The 17,979-nt window shown below is 39.9% G+C and overlaps 1 protein-coding gene across 1 annotated transcript; it reads right to left on the bottom strand.

Moving 5' to 3' along the window:
• Window positions 1–16,700: 16,700 nt before the first annotated feature.
• On the bottom strand, window positions 16,701–17,669 carry LOC126080230 (olfactory receptor 8K3-like). Its single transcript, XM_049891491.1, has one exon. It carries the CDS (start codon window positions 17,667–17,669, stop codon window positions 16,701–16,703), a length of 969 nt encoding a protein of 322 aa, XP_049747448.1.
• Between the last annotated feature and the right edge of the window lie 310 nt (window positions 17,670–17,979).

The raw sequence follows: 17,979 nt of genomic DNA, 5'->3' as shown, positions 1-17,979 counted from the left end.
TTGCATATGTGAGATATCACTTCTTTGTTTTCTGTTGTTATTGTTGCTGTTATTGCTATTGTCAGGGTTTTTTGTTGTTGTTGTTGTTTTTCTTCTTGACCTCAGGAACAGAAATGTTACACTTGCTTCTGATTTCATAAGGAATTTCCATAACCTGTCTGTTTAGGTTTTTGCCTGTTTGTTTTATTTTCCTTTATTATATTTCAAAATTTTATGATTTTCCATTCTGTTCAATCCTCATTCTAAAACATCTTTCTCTCCTTCATACATATCCTGCTGTGTTTGATATATGCTGTACCATATTAATATAGCCTTGTAAAGAGTGATATTTTGTGTGTAATATTTTAATATGGATATATATTTGTTGTGCTATATTTTTGATGGATGTGTCACTGCAATGTAATGTATCCATTTGTGAATTTTTTTTCTTATCTGTCCTAATTTTTTTTTTTTTATAATGTGAGGAATATACAGAGTTACTACATCAAAAATAATTCATTAACGTTCAACCATTTCAGGAAGTAGCATAAGATCAGAAACCAGTGCCACTGAAGGAAGAAGTCCAAGCTGTCCAGAAGGCATTGGCAAAAAACAACACTCCAGGAATTGACAGAATACCAGTTGAGATGTTTCAACAAATGCATACAGAGCTGGAAGTGCCCAGTGGACTATGCCAAGAAATTAGGAAGAGAGCTACCTGGCCAACCAACTGGAAGACATTCATATTTATGCCTATTCCCAAGAAAGCTCATCCAACTGAACGTGCAAGTTATTGAACAATATCATTAATATCATATGCAAGTAAAATTTTGGTAAATATCGTTCAAAAGTGGCTGCAGCAATATATCAACAGAAAATTGCCAATTGTTGAAAACATCCTCATATGCATGCCAAAGCTGGACAACAAGCAAAGAAGACTGGAGAAGAATTGACATCTTTGAATTGTGGTGTTGGGAAGAATATTGAATATAACACAGGCTGCCATAAGAAAGAACAAATCTGTCTTGGAAGAAGTACAACCAGAATATTCCTTAGAAGCCTGGGTGGCAAGACTACGTCTCACATACTTTGGGCATGTTATCAGGAGAGATCAGTCCCTGGAGAAGAACATCATGCTTGGTAAAATAGAGGGCCAGGAAGAAAAGAGGAAGATCCTCAACAAGAAGAATTGACACAGTGGCTGCAAAAATGGGCTCATGCATAACAATGTTTGTGAGAATGACACAGGACCAGGCAGTGTTTTCTTCTGCTGTACACGGGGTCCTTATGAGTCAGAACTGACTCAGTGGCACCTGACAACAACATATACATATATACTTTTTTTCTTTCATTTTTCTATTTTTTAATGGAAGGAGCACTGGTGGTGCAAACACTCATCACTAACTGAACGGTTGGTAATGTGAACCTCCAGGCGATTCTGGGAAGAAAAGGCATTGCTATCTGCACACATAGAGATTACAGCCTAAGCAACTCTATGGGGCATTTCTACTCTGCCCTATAACCCACTGCTATTGAGTCAATTCTGACTCATAACGATCTTATAGGACAGAGTAGAGCTGCCCCATAGAGTTTCCAAGGAGTGCCTGTTGGGTTGGAACTGCCAACCTTTTGGTTAGCAGGTGTAGCACTTAACCACTATGCCACTAGGTTGTTATAAGTCAGAATCAACTTGACGGCACCTTAAAAAACTTTTTTTTTTTTCCTTTTATTTTGTTGTCTCCAACAGAACATTGTCTGACTTTCTTCTTGGACTTGTCATCAGAAAAGATCAGTTGTCAGAGAAAATCATATTTGGTGAAGTAGAGTGCCAATGAGAATGAGGGGGCCTTCCAAGAGATGGACTAACACATTGGTTGTGACAATGGACTTGGATATGTGAATGGTTTTGAGGATAACACATGGTCAGGAAAGGTTTTGTTCTGTTGTTCATAAGGTTGCCATAAGTTGGAATCAACTCAATGGCAGAACAACAACCTTTTGAGATGGAATTTTTTCACTTCACGTGACTCTATTTAGGTTTATGCGGTGGTATTTGTGGTCCATTAGACCTTTGGACTAATCTTTCTCTTGTGTCTTTGCTTGTCTTCATTCTCCTTTGCTCCAGCCAGGATGGGTTCAGTAGATGTATATTAGATGGTCTCTTACAGGCTTTTAAGACCCTAGTCTCTATTCACCACAGTTGAATGTAGAAAATTTCTTTACAGACTATGTTGTTCCAATTGAGCTAGATGTCCCATGAGGTCATGGTGCCTAGCTCTTAGCCCAGTATTTCAGTCTCCCAGAGTGTTTGGATGTGTCTGTGAAGCTTCTATGACTTTACCTTAGTCAAGTGGTGAGAACTTCCCCAGTATTGTGTACTGTCTTGTTGTTGTTGTTCTTAGGTGCCCTCGTGTCCATTCCGACTGATAGCGACCCTATGCAAAACAGAATGAAACACTGCCTGGCCCTGTGCCATCTTCACAATCGTTGTTATGTTTGAGCTCATTGTTGTAGCCACTGTGCTGATCCACCTCATTGAGGGTCTTCCTCTTTTCCACTGACCCTGTACTCTGCCAAGCACGATGTCCTCCAGGGACTGATCCCTCCTGACAACATGTTCAAAGTATGTAAGACTCAGTCTCGCCATCCTTGCCTCTAAGGAGCATTTGGGCCGCAATTCTTCCAAGACGGATTTGTTCATTCTTTTGGCAGTCCATGGTATATTCAATATTCTTCGACAACACCACAATTCAAAGGCGTCAACTCTTCTTTGGTCTTCCTTATTCATTGTCCAGCTTTCACATGCATATGATGTGATTGAAAATACCATGGCTTGGGTCAGGCGCACCTTAGTCTTCAGGGTGACATCTGTGTTCTTTAACACGTTTAAGAGGTCCTTTGCAGCAGATTTGCCCAATGCAATGCATCTTTTGATTTCTTGACTGCTGCTTCCATGGCTGTTGATTGTGGATCCAAGTAAAATGAAATCCTTGACGACTTCAATCATTTCTCTGTTTATCATGATGTTGCTCATTGGTCCAATTGTGAATATTTCTGTTTTCTTCATGTTGAGGTGGAATCCATACTGAAGGCTGTGGTCTTTGACATTCATTAGTAAGTGCTTCAAGTCCTTTTCACTTTCAGCAAGCAAGGTTGTGTCATCTGCATAATGCAGGTTGTCAATGAGTCTTCCTCCAATCCTGATGCCCCATTCTTCTTCATATAGCCCAGCTTCTCATATTATTTGCTCAGCATACAGTTTGAACAGGTATGTTGAAAGAATACCACCCTGACACACACCTTTCCTGACTTTAAATCAATCAGTATCCCCTTGTTCTGTCCAAACAACTGCCTCTTGATCCATGTAAAGGTTCCTCATGAGCACAATTAAGTGTTCTGGAATTCCCATTCTTCTCAGTGTTATCCATAGTTTGTTATGAACCACACAGTCAAATGCATTTTTATAATCAATAAAACACAGGTAAACATCCTTCTGGTATTCTTTACTTTCAGCCAGGATCCATCTGACCTCAGCAATGATATCCCTGGTTCCACGTCCTCTTCTGAAGCCAGCCTGAATTTCTGCTAGCTCTCTGTTGATATACTGCTGCAACTGTTTTTGAATAATCTTCAGCAAAATTTTGCTTGCTTTTGATTTTAATGGTATTGTTCTATAATTTCCACGTTCGGTTGGATCACCTTTCTTGGGAATAGGCATAAATATGGATCTCTTCCAATCAGTTGGCCAGGAAGCTGTCTTCCATATTTCTTGGCATAGATGAGTGAGCACCTCCAGCGCTGCATCTGTTTGTTGAAACATCTCAATTGATATTCCATCAAGTCCTGGAGCCTTGTTTTTTGCCAATGCCTTCAGAGCAGCTTGGACTTCTTCCTTCAGTACCATCGATTCCTGATCATATGCCACCTCTTGAAATGGTTGAATATTGACTAATTCGTTTTGGTATAATGACTCCGTGTATTCCTTCCCTCTTCTTTTGATGCTTCCTCTGTTGTTTAATATTTTCCCCATGGAATCCTTCACTATTGCAACTCGAGGCTTGAATTTTTTCTACAGTTCTTTTAGCTTGAGAAACATCGAGCGTGTTCTTCCCTTTGGAGTTTCTGTCTCCGGCTCTTTGCACATGTCATTATAATACTTTACTTTGTCTTCTTGAGAGGCCCTTTGAAATGTTCTGTTCAGTTCTTTTACTTCATCAATTCTTCCTTTTGCTTTAGCTGCTCGATGCTCAAGAGCAAGTGTCTGTCAGTCAGTGTACTGTCTTACACTTCACCAAAGTTACCACTTATCTAATAATTTGTGTAAAGGTTATTGTATGAACATAGGTTTCATTTCTCTGGGAGAAATGTCTAAGTGTGATTAGTTTTAATTTTGACGGAGTCCAATTTACCAGTTTGCACTTTTTATTGATATATTTACATGTACCAGTAATTCAGTATTTTTAAATATTGAGTGTTATTCATTTTCTTGGTTATACCACAATTTATTTTTCCATCTTCAAGTAGATGAACAGTTCGGGTGATTCTAGTTTTTGAGTGTTAAAAATAAAGTTACATTCGTATACATGGGTTTATAAGGGAAAATGTCATTTCTCTTGGGTAAATATGAGTACAATGGTTAAATTTTATGGTAAAACTATGTTCAGCTTCTTTAAGACTCTGATGATGAAAACAAATTATTATTTTTTTAAATAATTTTTATTGTGCTTTAGAAGAAAGTTAAAAAATCAAGCCAGTCTCTTGCACAAAAATCCATATACACCTTGCTACACACTCCCAATTACTCTCCCCCTAATGAGACAGCACACTCTTTCTCTCCACTCTCTCTTTTATTGTCCATTTTGCCAGCTTCTAACACTCTCCACCCTCTAATCTCCCCTCCAGGCAGGAGATGCCAACATAGTCTCAAGTGTCCACCTAATCAAGGAAGCTCACTCCTCACCAGCATCCCTCTCCAACCCACTGTCCAGTCCAATCCATTTCTGAAGATTTGACTTCGGGAATGGTTCCTGTCCTGGGGCAACAAAAGGTCTGGGGGCCATGACCACTGGGGTCTTTCCAGCCTCAGTCAGACCATTAAGGCTGGTCTTATGAGAATTTGGGGTCTGCATCCCACTGCTCTCCTGCTCCCTCAGGGGTTCTCAGTTGTTTTCCCTGTCAGGGCAGTCATCGGTTATAGCCAGGCACCATCTAGTTCTTCTGGTTTCAGGATGATGTAGTCTCTGGTTCATGTGGCCCTTTCTGTCTCTTGGGCTTATAATGGCCTGTGTCCTTGGTGTTCTTCATTCTCCTTTGATCCAGGTAGGTTGAGACCAATCGATGCATCTTAGATGGTTGCGTGCTAGCATTTAAGACCCCAGATGACACTCTTCAAAGTGGGATGCAGAATGTTTCCTTAATAGATTTTATTATACCAATTGACTTAGATGTCCCCTGAAACCATGGTCCCCAGACCCCTGCCCCTGCTACGCTGGCCTTCGAAGCATTCTGATTATTCAGGAAACTTCTTTGGTTTAGTCCAATTATGCTGATGTTCCTTGTATTCTGTGCTGTCTTTCCATTTATCTAAAGTAGTTCTTATCTACTATTTAATAAGTGAATTCCCTTCTCCCACTCTCCCTCCCTCCCCCCTCTCGTAAGCATGAAAGAATGTTTTCTTCTCAGTTGAAACTATTTCTCAAGTTCTTATAATAGTGGTCTTATACAATATTTGTCCTTTTGCAACTGACTCATTTCACTCAGCATAATGCCTTCCAGGTTCCATCATGTTATGAAATGTTTCACAGATTCCTCACTATTCTTTATCGATGCGTAATATTGCATTGTGTGAATAATCCATAATTTATTTACCCATTCATCCATTGATGGGCACCTTGGTTGCTTTTTGCTATTGTAAACAGGGCTGCAATAAACATGGGTGTGCATGTATCTGCTCGTGTAAAGGCTCTTATTTCTCTAGGATGTATTCCAAGGAGTGGGATTGCTGGATCGTATGGTAGTTCTATTTCTGGCTTTTTAAGGAAGCACCAAATCGATTTCCAAAGTGGTTGTACCATTTTACATTCCCACCAGCTGTGTATAAGTGTTCCAGTCTCTCCACAACCTCTCCAACATTTATTGTTTTGTGTTTTTTGTATTAATGCCAGCCTTTTTGGAGTGAGATGAAATCTCATTGTAGTTTTGATCTGCATTTCTCTAATGGCTATTGATGGCAAGCATTTCCTCATGTATATGTTAGCTACCTGAATGTCTTCTTTAGTGAAGTACCTGTTCATAGCTTTTGCCCATTTTTTAATTGGGTTGCCTTTTACATTTGAGTTTTTGCAGTATTATGCAGATTTTAGAGATCAGGCGCTGATCAGAAATGTCATAGCTAAAAACTTCTTCCCAGTCTGTAGGTAACCTTTTTACTCTATTGGTGAAGTCTTTGGATGAGCATAGGTGTTTGATTTTTAGGAGCTCTCAGTTATCTAGTTTTTCTTCTGCATTCTTAATAATGTTTTGTGTACTGTTTATGCCATGTACTAGGGCTCCTAACGTTGTCCCTATTTTTAAAACCATGGTCTTTATCATTTTAGATTTCATATTTCTGTCTTTAATCCACTTTGAGTTGGTTTTTGTGCATGGAGTGAGGTATGGGTCTTGTTTCATTTTTTTTTTTGCAGATGGATATCCAGTTATGCCAGCACCATTTGTTAAAAAGACTGTCTTTTCCCCTTTTGACTGTTTTGGGGCCTTTGTCAAATATCAACTGCTCATATGTGGATGGATTTATGTCTGAATCCTCAATCCTGTTCCACTGATCCCTGTATCTGTAGTTGTACCAGTACCAGGCTGTTTTGACTACTGTGGCAGCGTAATAGGTTCTAAAATCAGGTAAAGTAAGGCCTCCCACATTGTTCTTCTTTTTCACTAATTCCTTATTTATCCGGGGCCTCTTTCCCTTCCATATGAAATAGGTGATTTGTTTCTCCATCTTATTAAGGATTGTCCTTGGAATTTGGATCAGAATTGCATTAAATGTATAGATTCCTTTTGGTAGAATAGACATTTTTATAATGTTAAGTCTTCCTATCCATGAGCAAGGCATGTTCTACTACTTATGTAAGTCTCTGTCGGTTTCTTGCAGAAGTGTACTGTAGTTTTCTCTGTATAAGTCTTTTACATCTCTGGTAAGATTTATTCCTAAGTATTTTATCATCTTGGGGGCTACTGTAAATGGCATTGATTTGGTGATTTCCTCCTCGGTGTTCTTTTTGTTGGTGTAGAGGAATCCAACTGATTTTTGTATGTTTATCTTGTATCCCGATACTCTGCTGAACTCTTCTGTTAGTTTCAGTAGTTTTCTTTAGAATTCCTTAGGGTTTTCTGTGTATAAGATCATGTCGTCTGCAAATAGAGTTACTTTTACTTCTTCCTTCCCAATCTGGATGCCCTCTATTTTTTTATGTGGCCTAATTGCCCTGACTAGGACTTCCAGCCCAACGTTCAATAAGAGTGGTGGTAAAGGGCAAACTTGTCTGGTTCCCGATCTCAATGGCAATGTTTTCAGGCTCTCTCCATTTAGGGTGATGTTGGCTGTTGGCTTTGTATAAATGCCCTTTATTATGTTGAGGAATTTTCCTTTCATTCCTATTTTGTTGAGAGTTTTTATCATGAATGAGTGTTGAACATTGCCAAATGCCTTTTTTGCATCAATTGATAAAATCATGTGGTTCTTGTCTTTTGTTTTATTTATGTGAGAGATTACCTAAATTGTTTTTCTAATGTTGAACCATCCCTGCATACCTGGTATGAATCCCACTTGGTCATGGTGAATTTTTTTTTTTTCTTTTTTGATGTGTTGTTGGATTCTATTGGCTAGAATATTGTTGAGGATTTTTGCATTTACATTCACGAGGATATAGATCTATAATTTTCTTTTCCTGTGGTGTCTTTACCTGGTTTTGGTATCAGGGATTTGGTGGCTTCATAGAATGAGTTTGGTAGTATTCCATCCTTTTCCATGCTCTGAAATACCTTTAGTAGTAGTGGTGTTAACTCTTCTCTGAAAGTTTGGTTAGAACTCTGCAGTGAAGCTGTCCGGACCAGGGCTTTTTTTTGTTGGGAGTTTTTTGATTACCTTTTCAATCTCTTCTTTTGTTATGGGTCTATTTAGTTGTTCTACCTCTGTTTGTGTTAGTTTAGGTAGGTAGTATGTTTCTAGGAATTCATCCATTTCTTCTAGTTTTCCTATTTGAGTATGGTTTTTCATAGTAAGGTGATATGAGTCTTTTAATTTCAGTTGGGTCTGTTGTAATATCGCCCCTTTCATCTCTTATTCAGATTATTTGATTCCTCTCCTGTTTTTTGTTTGTCAGTTTGGCCAGTGGTTTATCAATTTTGTTGATTTTTTCAAAAAACCAGCTTTTGGTCTTGTTAATCCTTTCGATTTTTTTTTTTCTGTTTTCTATTTCATTTAGTTCAGCTCTCGTTTTTATTATTTGTTTTCTTCTGGTGCCTGTGGGTTACTTTTGTTGCTCTCTTTCTATTTGTTCAAGTTGTAGGGATAATTCTTTGATTTTGGCCCTTCTTTTTGGAAGTGTGCATTTATTGATATAAATTGGCCTCTGAGCACCATTTTTGCTGTGTCCCAAAGGTTCTGATAGGAAGTGTTTTCATTCTCATTGGATTATCTGAATTTCTTTATTCCATCCTTAATGTCTTCTATAATCCAGTCTTTTTTGAGCAGGGTATTGTTCAGTTTCCAAGTGTTTGATTTCTTTTCCCTGCTTCTCCTGTTATTGATTTCTACTTTTATGGCCTTATGATCAGAGAAGATGCTGTGTAATATTTCAATATTTTGGATTTTGCTAAGGCTTGTTTTATGACCTAATATGTGATCTATTCTAGAGAATGTTCCATGTGCACTAGAACAGAAATTATGCTTGGTTGCTGTTGGGTGGACTGTTCTGTATATGTCTACGAGGTCAAGTTGGTTGATTGTGGCATTTAGATCTTCCAGGTCTTTACTGAGCTTCCTTCTGGATGTTCTGTCCTTCACCGGCAGTGGTATGTTGAAGTTTCCTACTATTATTGTGGAGCTGTCTATCTCACTTTTCAGTGCTGATAGAGTTTGTTTTATGTATCTTGCAGCCCTGTCATTGGGTGCATAAATATTTAATATGGTTATATCTTTTTGGTGTATTGTCCCTTTAATCATTATACAGTGTCCTTCCTCATCCTTTGTGAAGGATTTAACTTTCAAGTCTATTTTGTCAAAAACTAATATTGCCACTCCTGCTCTTTTTTGATTGTTTTTTGCTGGATACGTTTTTTTTCCATCTTTTGAGTTTTAGTGTGTTTGTGTCTCTAAGTCTAAGGTGTGTCTCTTGTAGGCAGAATATAGACTAATCTTGTTTTTTAATCCATTCTGCCACTCTCTGTGTCTTTACTTGTTCACTTAGTCCATTTACATTCAGGGTAATTATGGATAGGTATGAATTTAGTGCTATCATTTTGATGTCTTTTTTTTGTGTCGATAGTTTTTTTTTTCCCACTTGATTTTATGTGCTGAGTAGATTTTCTTTATATATTGTCCTTTCCTCATATTTGTTGTTGTTGATTTTGTTTCTGCTGAGTCTGTATTTTTCCCTTGTACTTTATTTTAAAAAGTAGGATAGTTTGTCTCCTTTGTCGTTACCTTATTAAAACCAAAACCAAACCCAGTGCCGTCGAGTCGATTCTGACTCATAGCGACCCTATAGAACAGAGTAGAACTGTCCCATAGAGTTTCCAAGGAGCACTGGCGGATTATTTACCTCTATTTTTCTAAATTTAAAACTAACTTTTATTTTTTTGTGTCACCGTATCTTCCTCTCCATATGGAAGGTGTAAGATTACATTTCTTAGTCCCTCTTTATTATTTTAATGTTGTCTTCTTTCATATAATAACATCGCTGTGACCCTGTTTTGGGCTTTTTTTTTTGTTTTTTTAATAATGTTGCCTTTTTTTTTTTTTTTTCGGATTTCCCTGTCTGGGTTGACTTCTGGTTGCTCTGCCCAGTGTTCTAGTCTTGTGTTGATACCTGATATTATTGATTTTCTAACCAAAGATCTCCCTTTAGTATTTCTTGTAGTTTTGGCTTGGTTTTTACTAATGCCCTAAACTTGTGTTTATCTGGAAATGTCTTAATTTCACCTCATATTTAAGAGACAGTTTTGCTGGATATATGATTCTTGGCAGGCAATTTTTTTCCTTCAATTTTTTAAATTTGTCATCCCATTGCCTTCTTGCCTGCATGGTTTCTGCCAAGTAGGCCGAGTTTATTCTTATTGGCTCTCCTGTGTAGGTGATTTTCATATATCTCTCACTGCTCCTATAATTCTCTCTTTATCTTTGGTTTTGGCAAGTTTGATTATAATACACCTTGGTGACTTTCTTTTAAAATCTACCTTATGTGGAGTTCGATAAGCATCTTGAATAGATATCTTCTCATCTTTCATGTTAACAGGGAATTTTTCTGCCGACAAATCTTCGACAATTCTCTCTGTATTTTCTGTTATCCCTCCCTGGTCTAGTACTCCAATCACTCGTAGGTTAATTCTCTTGATAGAGTCCCACATGATTCTTAAGGTTTCTTCATTTTTTTTATTTCTTTTATCTGATTTTTCTTCAAATATATTAGTGCCAAGTGATTTATCTTCGAGTTCAGAAATTCTGGCTTCTACTTGCTCAATTCTACTCCTCTGACTTTCTATTGAGTTGTCTACTTCTGTAATTTTATTGTTAATCTTCTGAATTTCTGATTGCTGTCTGTCTATGGATTTTTCCAGCTTATTAAACTTTTCATTATGTTCCTAAATAATCTATCTAATTTCTTCAGTTGCTTTATCTGTGTGTTCCTTTGCTTGTTCTGTGTATTGGCTCATTTCCTTCCTGATGTCTTGAAGGGTTCTGTATATTAAACTTCTGTATCCTGTCTCTGCAAATTCCAGGAACGCACTTTCATGTAGCCGATCCGTAGATTCTTTGCTTTGTGGGCCCGTTGAGGTGATCATGGTCTGTTTCTTTATGTGAATCAATATCGACTGTTGTCTCCGAACCATCTATAAGCTATTGTATTAATTTATCCTTGCTTACTGTGTAGTAGCTGCTCACTTAGTTTTGTTTTGGTATACCCCTATGAATTTATTGAGTGACATAGCTTGATTAATTTTACCTTTGGTGCTCTGGTGTCCTGCCCCAGCTGGCTAGAGCTGTTATCAGGTGTATCAGTCTTGGAGTCCATTCAGTTTCTTGTATGAATCCAGCTCAGGTTTCCAGGTAGCTGATCATCAAGTGTGTGGTACAGTTTCTGTCCTACAGTCTTAGAGGGCCAGGGGTGATTGGCATATGTACCCGTATCTGATTGCAGCATGGTGTCACGCTCTGAACAAGGCAGGGGGCTGAGAACCGACCCCCAAGTGTCTCTTAGGAAAACGCATCTCTGTTCCTTAGAGCATGCTGGTGGGTGGGTTCTGCAGAGGGACCACGGATACCCAAAGTTTTTGGTTGTAAGGACTGGGAGGTACCAGTTATCTTTGGACCCCTGTCACAGGTGGCTGGGTGACCTGAGTGGAGGTACCCGTCCTCAGGTCACTTATGTGGATAGGAGAGGACCTTGTTTAATAAGCAAAGCAATGTCAAATGTCAAACACCCACCTGTCCACCACACAGCGAAATGGTTGGCGTTTGCTAACAAGGTCCTATTCTCCTGAAATAGGCCCACACAGGTCCATGCAGAAGGGAAGGGTGCTCAAGGTCCACAGGTGGTTTATGCCTGGACAGAAGCTGCTTTTGTCCTGAGCTCCCCCTGTTAATGGAGCTAGCAAATTATCTTTTCCCCAAATTTCAATTTTTTTCCTTCTCCAAGACCAGGAGGATGGCTCTGGGTGCTCAACAGCGCCTATCTCAGGCCAACGGATTCAGTTGCTGAAGCTGGCTTGGCGTGGGGGGGGCGGTGCGGTAAAATATATGCAAGTACTTAGCTTTTGCAGAGGGCACCATTCTCCTCAGGTTCCAGAGGTGCGAGTAGGCTGTGTGGCTGGCTGCTTCTCCCTGCAGAAACTGCAGCTGAACACTAGTTCCAGCCCGCCACCACCACTGCCACTACTCCAGAAATGGTGCCTGAGGACTCCCTGTGATTTAGGTCCCGTAACTCCTCTCCACTTCTGAATGGTCTCTTCCTTCCCCTGCCCCTCAGTTCATTGTCTAAGCTTGCCTTTGATGCTCAGGGCTCCCTCCTTGTTTTTTCACTTATTTTTTGTGGTCCTTGTTGTAAAGAGGGCGTGCCAAAAACGTCTGTCTATTCCGCCAAATTGGCTCTGCCTCTGTGCTTGTGGAGTCTGGCAAGTCCCAAACATGTGGATTAGGTGTAGGCTTCTTCCTGGCTTTCAGTCTCTGCCCAAAGGCACTCAGCTTTCTCATTCCATGGGCTGGGAAGCCCACTGCACTGTCTCCTGCTGGTCTCTCCTGCCAGGTCCCTAGTGGAGCTGTTTTTAAACCCCTGAGGAAGGACTAACTGGTAGAGTTGTTGTTTTTCTCCACTGTCTTGGTCTTTTTAGTCAGAGGCACAGATTTCCTGTTTTTTTGTTTCTTTGTTTCCTCTCAGGTGCAGAAGAATGCATCTTTCATATTTGGTGCAGTGAACCAGGAAAAACTGGCCAACAAAGTCAATAGCAGGGTATGAGGGTTGGAAACTACAGGATAGACTGTGACTGTTACCTAGCTGATGGCTTGCAGATCCTGAATGAGCTGTTATTCTCTATGATTCTTCTTCACCAGCAGGATGGGGGTGTTGAACTCTGAGTGACATGGTCTGAGCAGTCTATGTTTCATGTATCTGGTGATGATTTTATCCGTGCGTATAAGACCTCCACACAGATGGGGTACTGCTTAAGTCAGATAGAAACTATGCCAGGCTGGAGCTCAACCACCACCAGGGGAATGTTTTTGACACATCCCAACACCTTGTTGGCCCACACCCGTAGCCACAGGACCACTGCATGTTTGGTGTCTGGCCCTAGTGATACCTTGGAGTGGCCTTACATGCTATAATTGGTAGGTGACTCTGTGGTAAGGGCCATCTGCAATTGCCATCTGTCTCTGGCAGTATCTGCATCTGTATGATCTCTTTATCAAAAGAAATTTGTGCTTGCAGTTTGTACAAGACTTTGTATGGCAAGGGAATGGGATAGGCAGGTAGATAAAGTAATGTTTTAATGGCTTCCCTTGCATACAGCAGGTTAGAGGCTGGAAGCAGGGAGGGTTGTCCCTCTTACCTGAGACTACTGGGCTGACAAAGTTTTTTTCATCAGAGCTATATTTTTTGGGGTTAGGACAGAATGGATGGCTCTGGAATCCACTAGAAACCATACAGTTACCTACCCTCCCACCTTCGTTATAACCAGAGGCTCAGGTCGTAGACTTGCCTCCAGTCCTCCTCAATCCAAGTCTTTACCTATTGGCTTCATGGGCCACTGGACAACCCCATGGTCTTTGTTACCACTGGGTAATAATTTAGGGGACACTCTCTTCTAATCTCCTCTGTCTTTGTACTAGGAGCACTGGTCTCAGATTAATGGGGGTCAGGGCCTCCCACCTTCATCTCTCCTCAGGGACCCCCTCTTGTTGGGTTGCCAGGAGACGTGTCATTTCCCTACAAGGATGTGCCCAGGAATGCAGCCTGTCTGTTCTGATGACTGATTTTTTTTTTTTTCTTTTCCTCTTCCCTGTGCTGACTGGAATATAGGCAAGCTCAATAAGCCATGACAGTCCCAACTCCACACCTCGCTCAAGTTTTTGGAGTTTTCTCCGTATATCCTGGGCACTCTGCCTGATCAAAATTGTATTCACAATGCAAGAGTTTTCAAGACTGTCAGGGTCCATGCCTGTGAACTGTCTAAATGCTTCACACATACACACATTACACACTCACACAACCTAATTCATTACACCAATCTAATAACAGACACCTAGAGCCTTTTATACCCTCAAGAGACAATTCTTTCCACTACTTGGGAGTCTTAAGACCTTACCTAGTAATTACCCTGTTATTTACCAAATAACCCCAAATACCTAGAGCCATTAATGCAATCAACTGTTAATGCCTCCCACTTCTTGGGGCTCTTCTAAGGTCTTATGCAGGTATTTACCAAATTAACCCAGGTGTGTTTCATGTCTCCCATGAAGTCACCGTTAGGTCCCAGGACTGCTGTAGGGTCTGCAGAGATGTCTCCTGGTGACACCAGATGTTGGGGCCAGTCTATAGTCCAATTCACTTTTGGAACGTAACAGATGACTCCTGGCCATTTTAACAGAGATGTTGCTAGGCAGAAACTCCAGTTTCTGCTCGATGGAACTTGTGTCAGCCAATAAAGGATAGACCAAGGTGGGAGAGTAGAAAGGCATCTTTATTCCACTGTACAAGGAAGAGAAACAGTTGGTGCTGCTGCCAAGACTGCTCAGAGGGGATGAGGGGAAACATTACTTATAAGGAGTTTACTAATAGGAAGTTCATAACAAGTTACATCAGCAACATTATTAATCATACTACCCAGCTGTGATGGGGTTTACAAATAACTTTATGCCTTCAGTGTTCAGAATATGATGGTTAAACTCCACCCAGAGGCACGGTATTACTATATATGAGAACTAAACGGTTTTCTTGAATGTCAGCATGGCGCCTAAACTTGTTTCCGCCAATTTCATCTAGTTTGGGGAAGCAGTTAAGGAGATGGGAGCCAAGGTTTTAATGTAAAGCTATGGGCTATGCCAAGCAAAGGAACCAGGATTCTAATGAAAAGCTACAGGGCATGCCAAGCAAGCTACTTGAGGCAGTGGAATTTTTACTAGCCTGGGGAGCTCTGTCTTTTTGTGACCATCTTCATCTACGAACAGCTTCAGACTTTTAAAAATATTTACGTTCACATGACAATATAACATGCACCTTTGTCTTATATTCCAATGAACTATTTTTATTCAAATGTTATTGGCTACACAGGGGTTTTCATTTCATGATCCTGAACCAAGAAAATAATTTATACTCTACTAGCTTCAATAAAATCCAAGAAATTGTGAAAAGAAAATATAAATAAATAAAAATGTATGGAAAATTTTGAGGAGTAACATGGAGCAACTATATTCATAAGGCAAGATAAATGTATCCTTGCCACATCGCAGCCCTTACTTCAATTAGAAGTACAGCACAGTGCAAACCATAGGATTACCTCATTTGGCCTCTGATAAGTAGGGTGAACAAAAGTTAATGAAAATACAGTGCATAATAAATATTGTCCAAAGTTTAGGAAAGCCAAACCAATGAAACAGAAGTAGCAAACTTAACTCATCAGAGAATATCTTGTTACCCAAGGAAATAAACAAAAAATAATTGAACAAACATTTAAAAATTGTTCATATAGATAAGAAAACAACCCATGAAACAGAAAACATAATTATTAAATAAGAAGGACAAGTGGGGAAGGCATTTCAAACCTGGGAGCAGCTCTGGATGACCTCAAGAAATTTATCATAATTGGTATACATTCTGATCTATACACCAATTAATATCAATTTCTTGGGATGATCCAGAGTTGCTCCCAGGTTTGGACTTTCTTTCCCACTTAGATCTAGGCAAAATGGGTTGATTAAAAGAAAGTCAGATGCAGAGCTGAACCTGTGGATTGCTAAATTGCAAGGTATGCTGACGGATTGACGTGTGAAAGTAAAGGCCTTAATAGGAAAGGAATAGGAACCCCAAGGTCTGGAATGGGGACATTTGAGCAAATTTAAATAATTAAGTACTTCAAATTATCACACTGCACTGAGACTCCTCACAACCTGGCCTGAACCCAGTACCCCCTCAGGAACTATGAAAAGGCAAGGGCTTACACAACCACAGATACAAAAACACAAGAACTGGCTCTGCAAAGTTTATTCTAATAGTGAAAAAAATACCAGAATCATTGTAATTCTTTTTTGTACCTGGTACTTTTCCCCACTCCTACTCAGCATATCTAACCTCTTTGCCTGATTTTGTAGTTCCCAGCACATTCTCCTGGAGCCCTGGTGGTGTACTGGTTAAGAGCTTGGCTGCTGACCAAAAGGTCAGCAGTTCAAATCCACCAGCTGCTCCTTGGAAATCCTATGGAGCAGTTCTACCCTGTCCTATAAGGTTGCTATGACTCAGAATCTACTCAATGACAAAGGCTTTTGTTTATAGCCAAATATATAACACATTCTTTAAAAAAAAAAAAAAAATGCACTGCTGTCCAGTACATTCTGACTCCTAAAAAAAAAAAACAAAACCCTAGAATTGCCCCATAAGGTTTCCAAGGCTGTAAATCTTTGTGGAAGCAGACTGCCACAGCTTTGTCCCATAGAAGGGCTGGTGGGTTCGAACTGGTGACCTTTCAGTTAGCAGCCAAACGCTTTAACCACTGTGCCAATAGGACCCCAACACATTCTTCTGTACTATAAAATTTACCTAATTATTGTTTGTGATCCGCTTCTTCCCTTCAAGGAAGGAAAACATTTTTACTCTTTTGTTTACTCTTTTCTTCATCAATGCATTTAGAAAAGTGACTGACACATAGAAGGAAATTTATCAATACATGCGGGATGTATTTGTGCTCATTGTAACTTATGAAGGCATACAGACAAGACTTGAAGCCCATGACTTAATTTATATGAACCACATGATGTGCCAAACTGTAGAAAAGATATTGCGTATTTTTTTCCATGTGCTACATAGGGCATACTTCACATCTTTGTTCCTCAAGCTATAAATCAAGGGATTCAACATGGGAATAACCAGGGTGTAAAATATGGAAGCCACTTTATCACCGTCAAAGGAATGACTGGACTTGGGCTGCACATGCATAAAGATTAAAGTCCCATAGTACAGGACCACCACGGTCAGGTGGGATCCACAAGTGGGGAAGGCCTTGTGCCTACCCTCAGCTGAGTTTAACCTGAGAATGGCTACTAAAAGAAGCAGATAAGAAACAAGAACTATTAGAAGGTATGAAATCAAATCAATAGATGCTGCAATGAGAATGATCAATTCAATTTCATGTGTGTTTGAGCAGAGCAAAGATACTAAGGGGAGACAGTCACAGTAGAAAAGACTGATGACATTGTAGCCACAGAAGGATAAATTAAAAATCTTTAGGGTGACCAGAAGAGAAACAAATGTGCTGTAGAGATAGGGAATTGCCACCAGCACCCAACACACCCTTTGTGACATGATGACTGTGTAGAGCAGAGGGTGACAGATGTCCACATAGCGATCATAAGACATTGCTGACAGAATGAAAAATTCACTAATGATGAACATGAGAAAGAAAGCTAGCTGTATAGCACAAAAATAATAGGAGATTTTATTTTCATCCACAACAAAATTGACTAGCATTTTGGGTCCCACGGCTGTTGAATAACCAAGATCAGTGATAGCCAGGTGTCTGAGAAAAAAGTACATGGGAGTTTGTAGCTTGGAGTCCATCTTGGTGAGGATGATGATGTCCAAGTTGCCCACCACTGAGATCATGTAGATGATGAGGAACAGCCCGAACAATGGAGCCTGCAGCTCTGGGCGGTCTGTGATTCCCGTCAGAATGAACTCATTCAGCACTGTTAGATTTTGTTTGCCCATCTAGGTCTATCAGGAAACCTATTCTGGATAGAGACATCAGCATAGTCATTAGGCTTTATGTGGTATCATCTGGTAGATTTTTAGTATACAAAGGCAGCATGCTAAATGAATAAGATAAATACAAACTTTCCAATACAGATATTTGAAAGCAAACCCACCTCCCTCAAACAAAGCATAGGTACGTAAAGATAGAGGCACAGGGAGACAGAAAGGGAGAGAATAGGGAGAGAAAGAGAAAGCTAACTTGGTATCAGTCGGAGAATATCTGCTCCCGAAAGAACATTTGTCAATGCCTGGGACACTTTGGATG

The sequence above is a fragment of the Elephas maximus genome, chromosome 7 (assembly GCF_024166365.1).
Source record: "Elephas maximus indicus isolate mEleMax1 chromosome 7, mEleMax1 primary haplotype, whole genome shotgun sequence".
NCBI lineage: Eukaryota > Metazoa > Chordata > Mammalia > Proboscidea > Elephantidae > Elephas > Elephas maximus.
The sequence above is the reverse complement of the archived record's forward strand: the minus strand, read 5'-3'. Positions and strand labels throughout refer to the sequence as shown.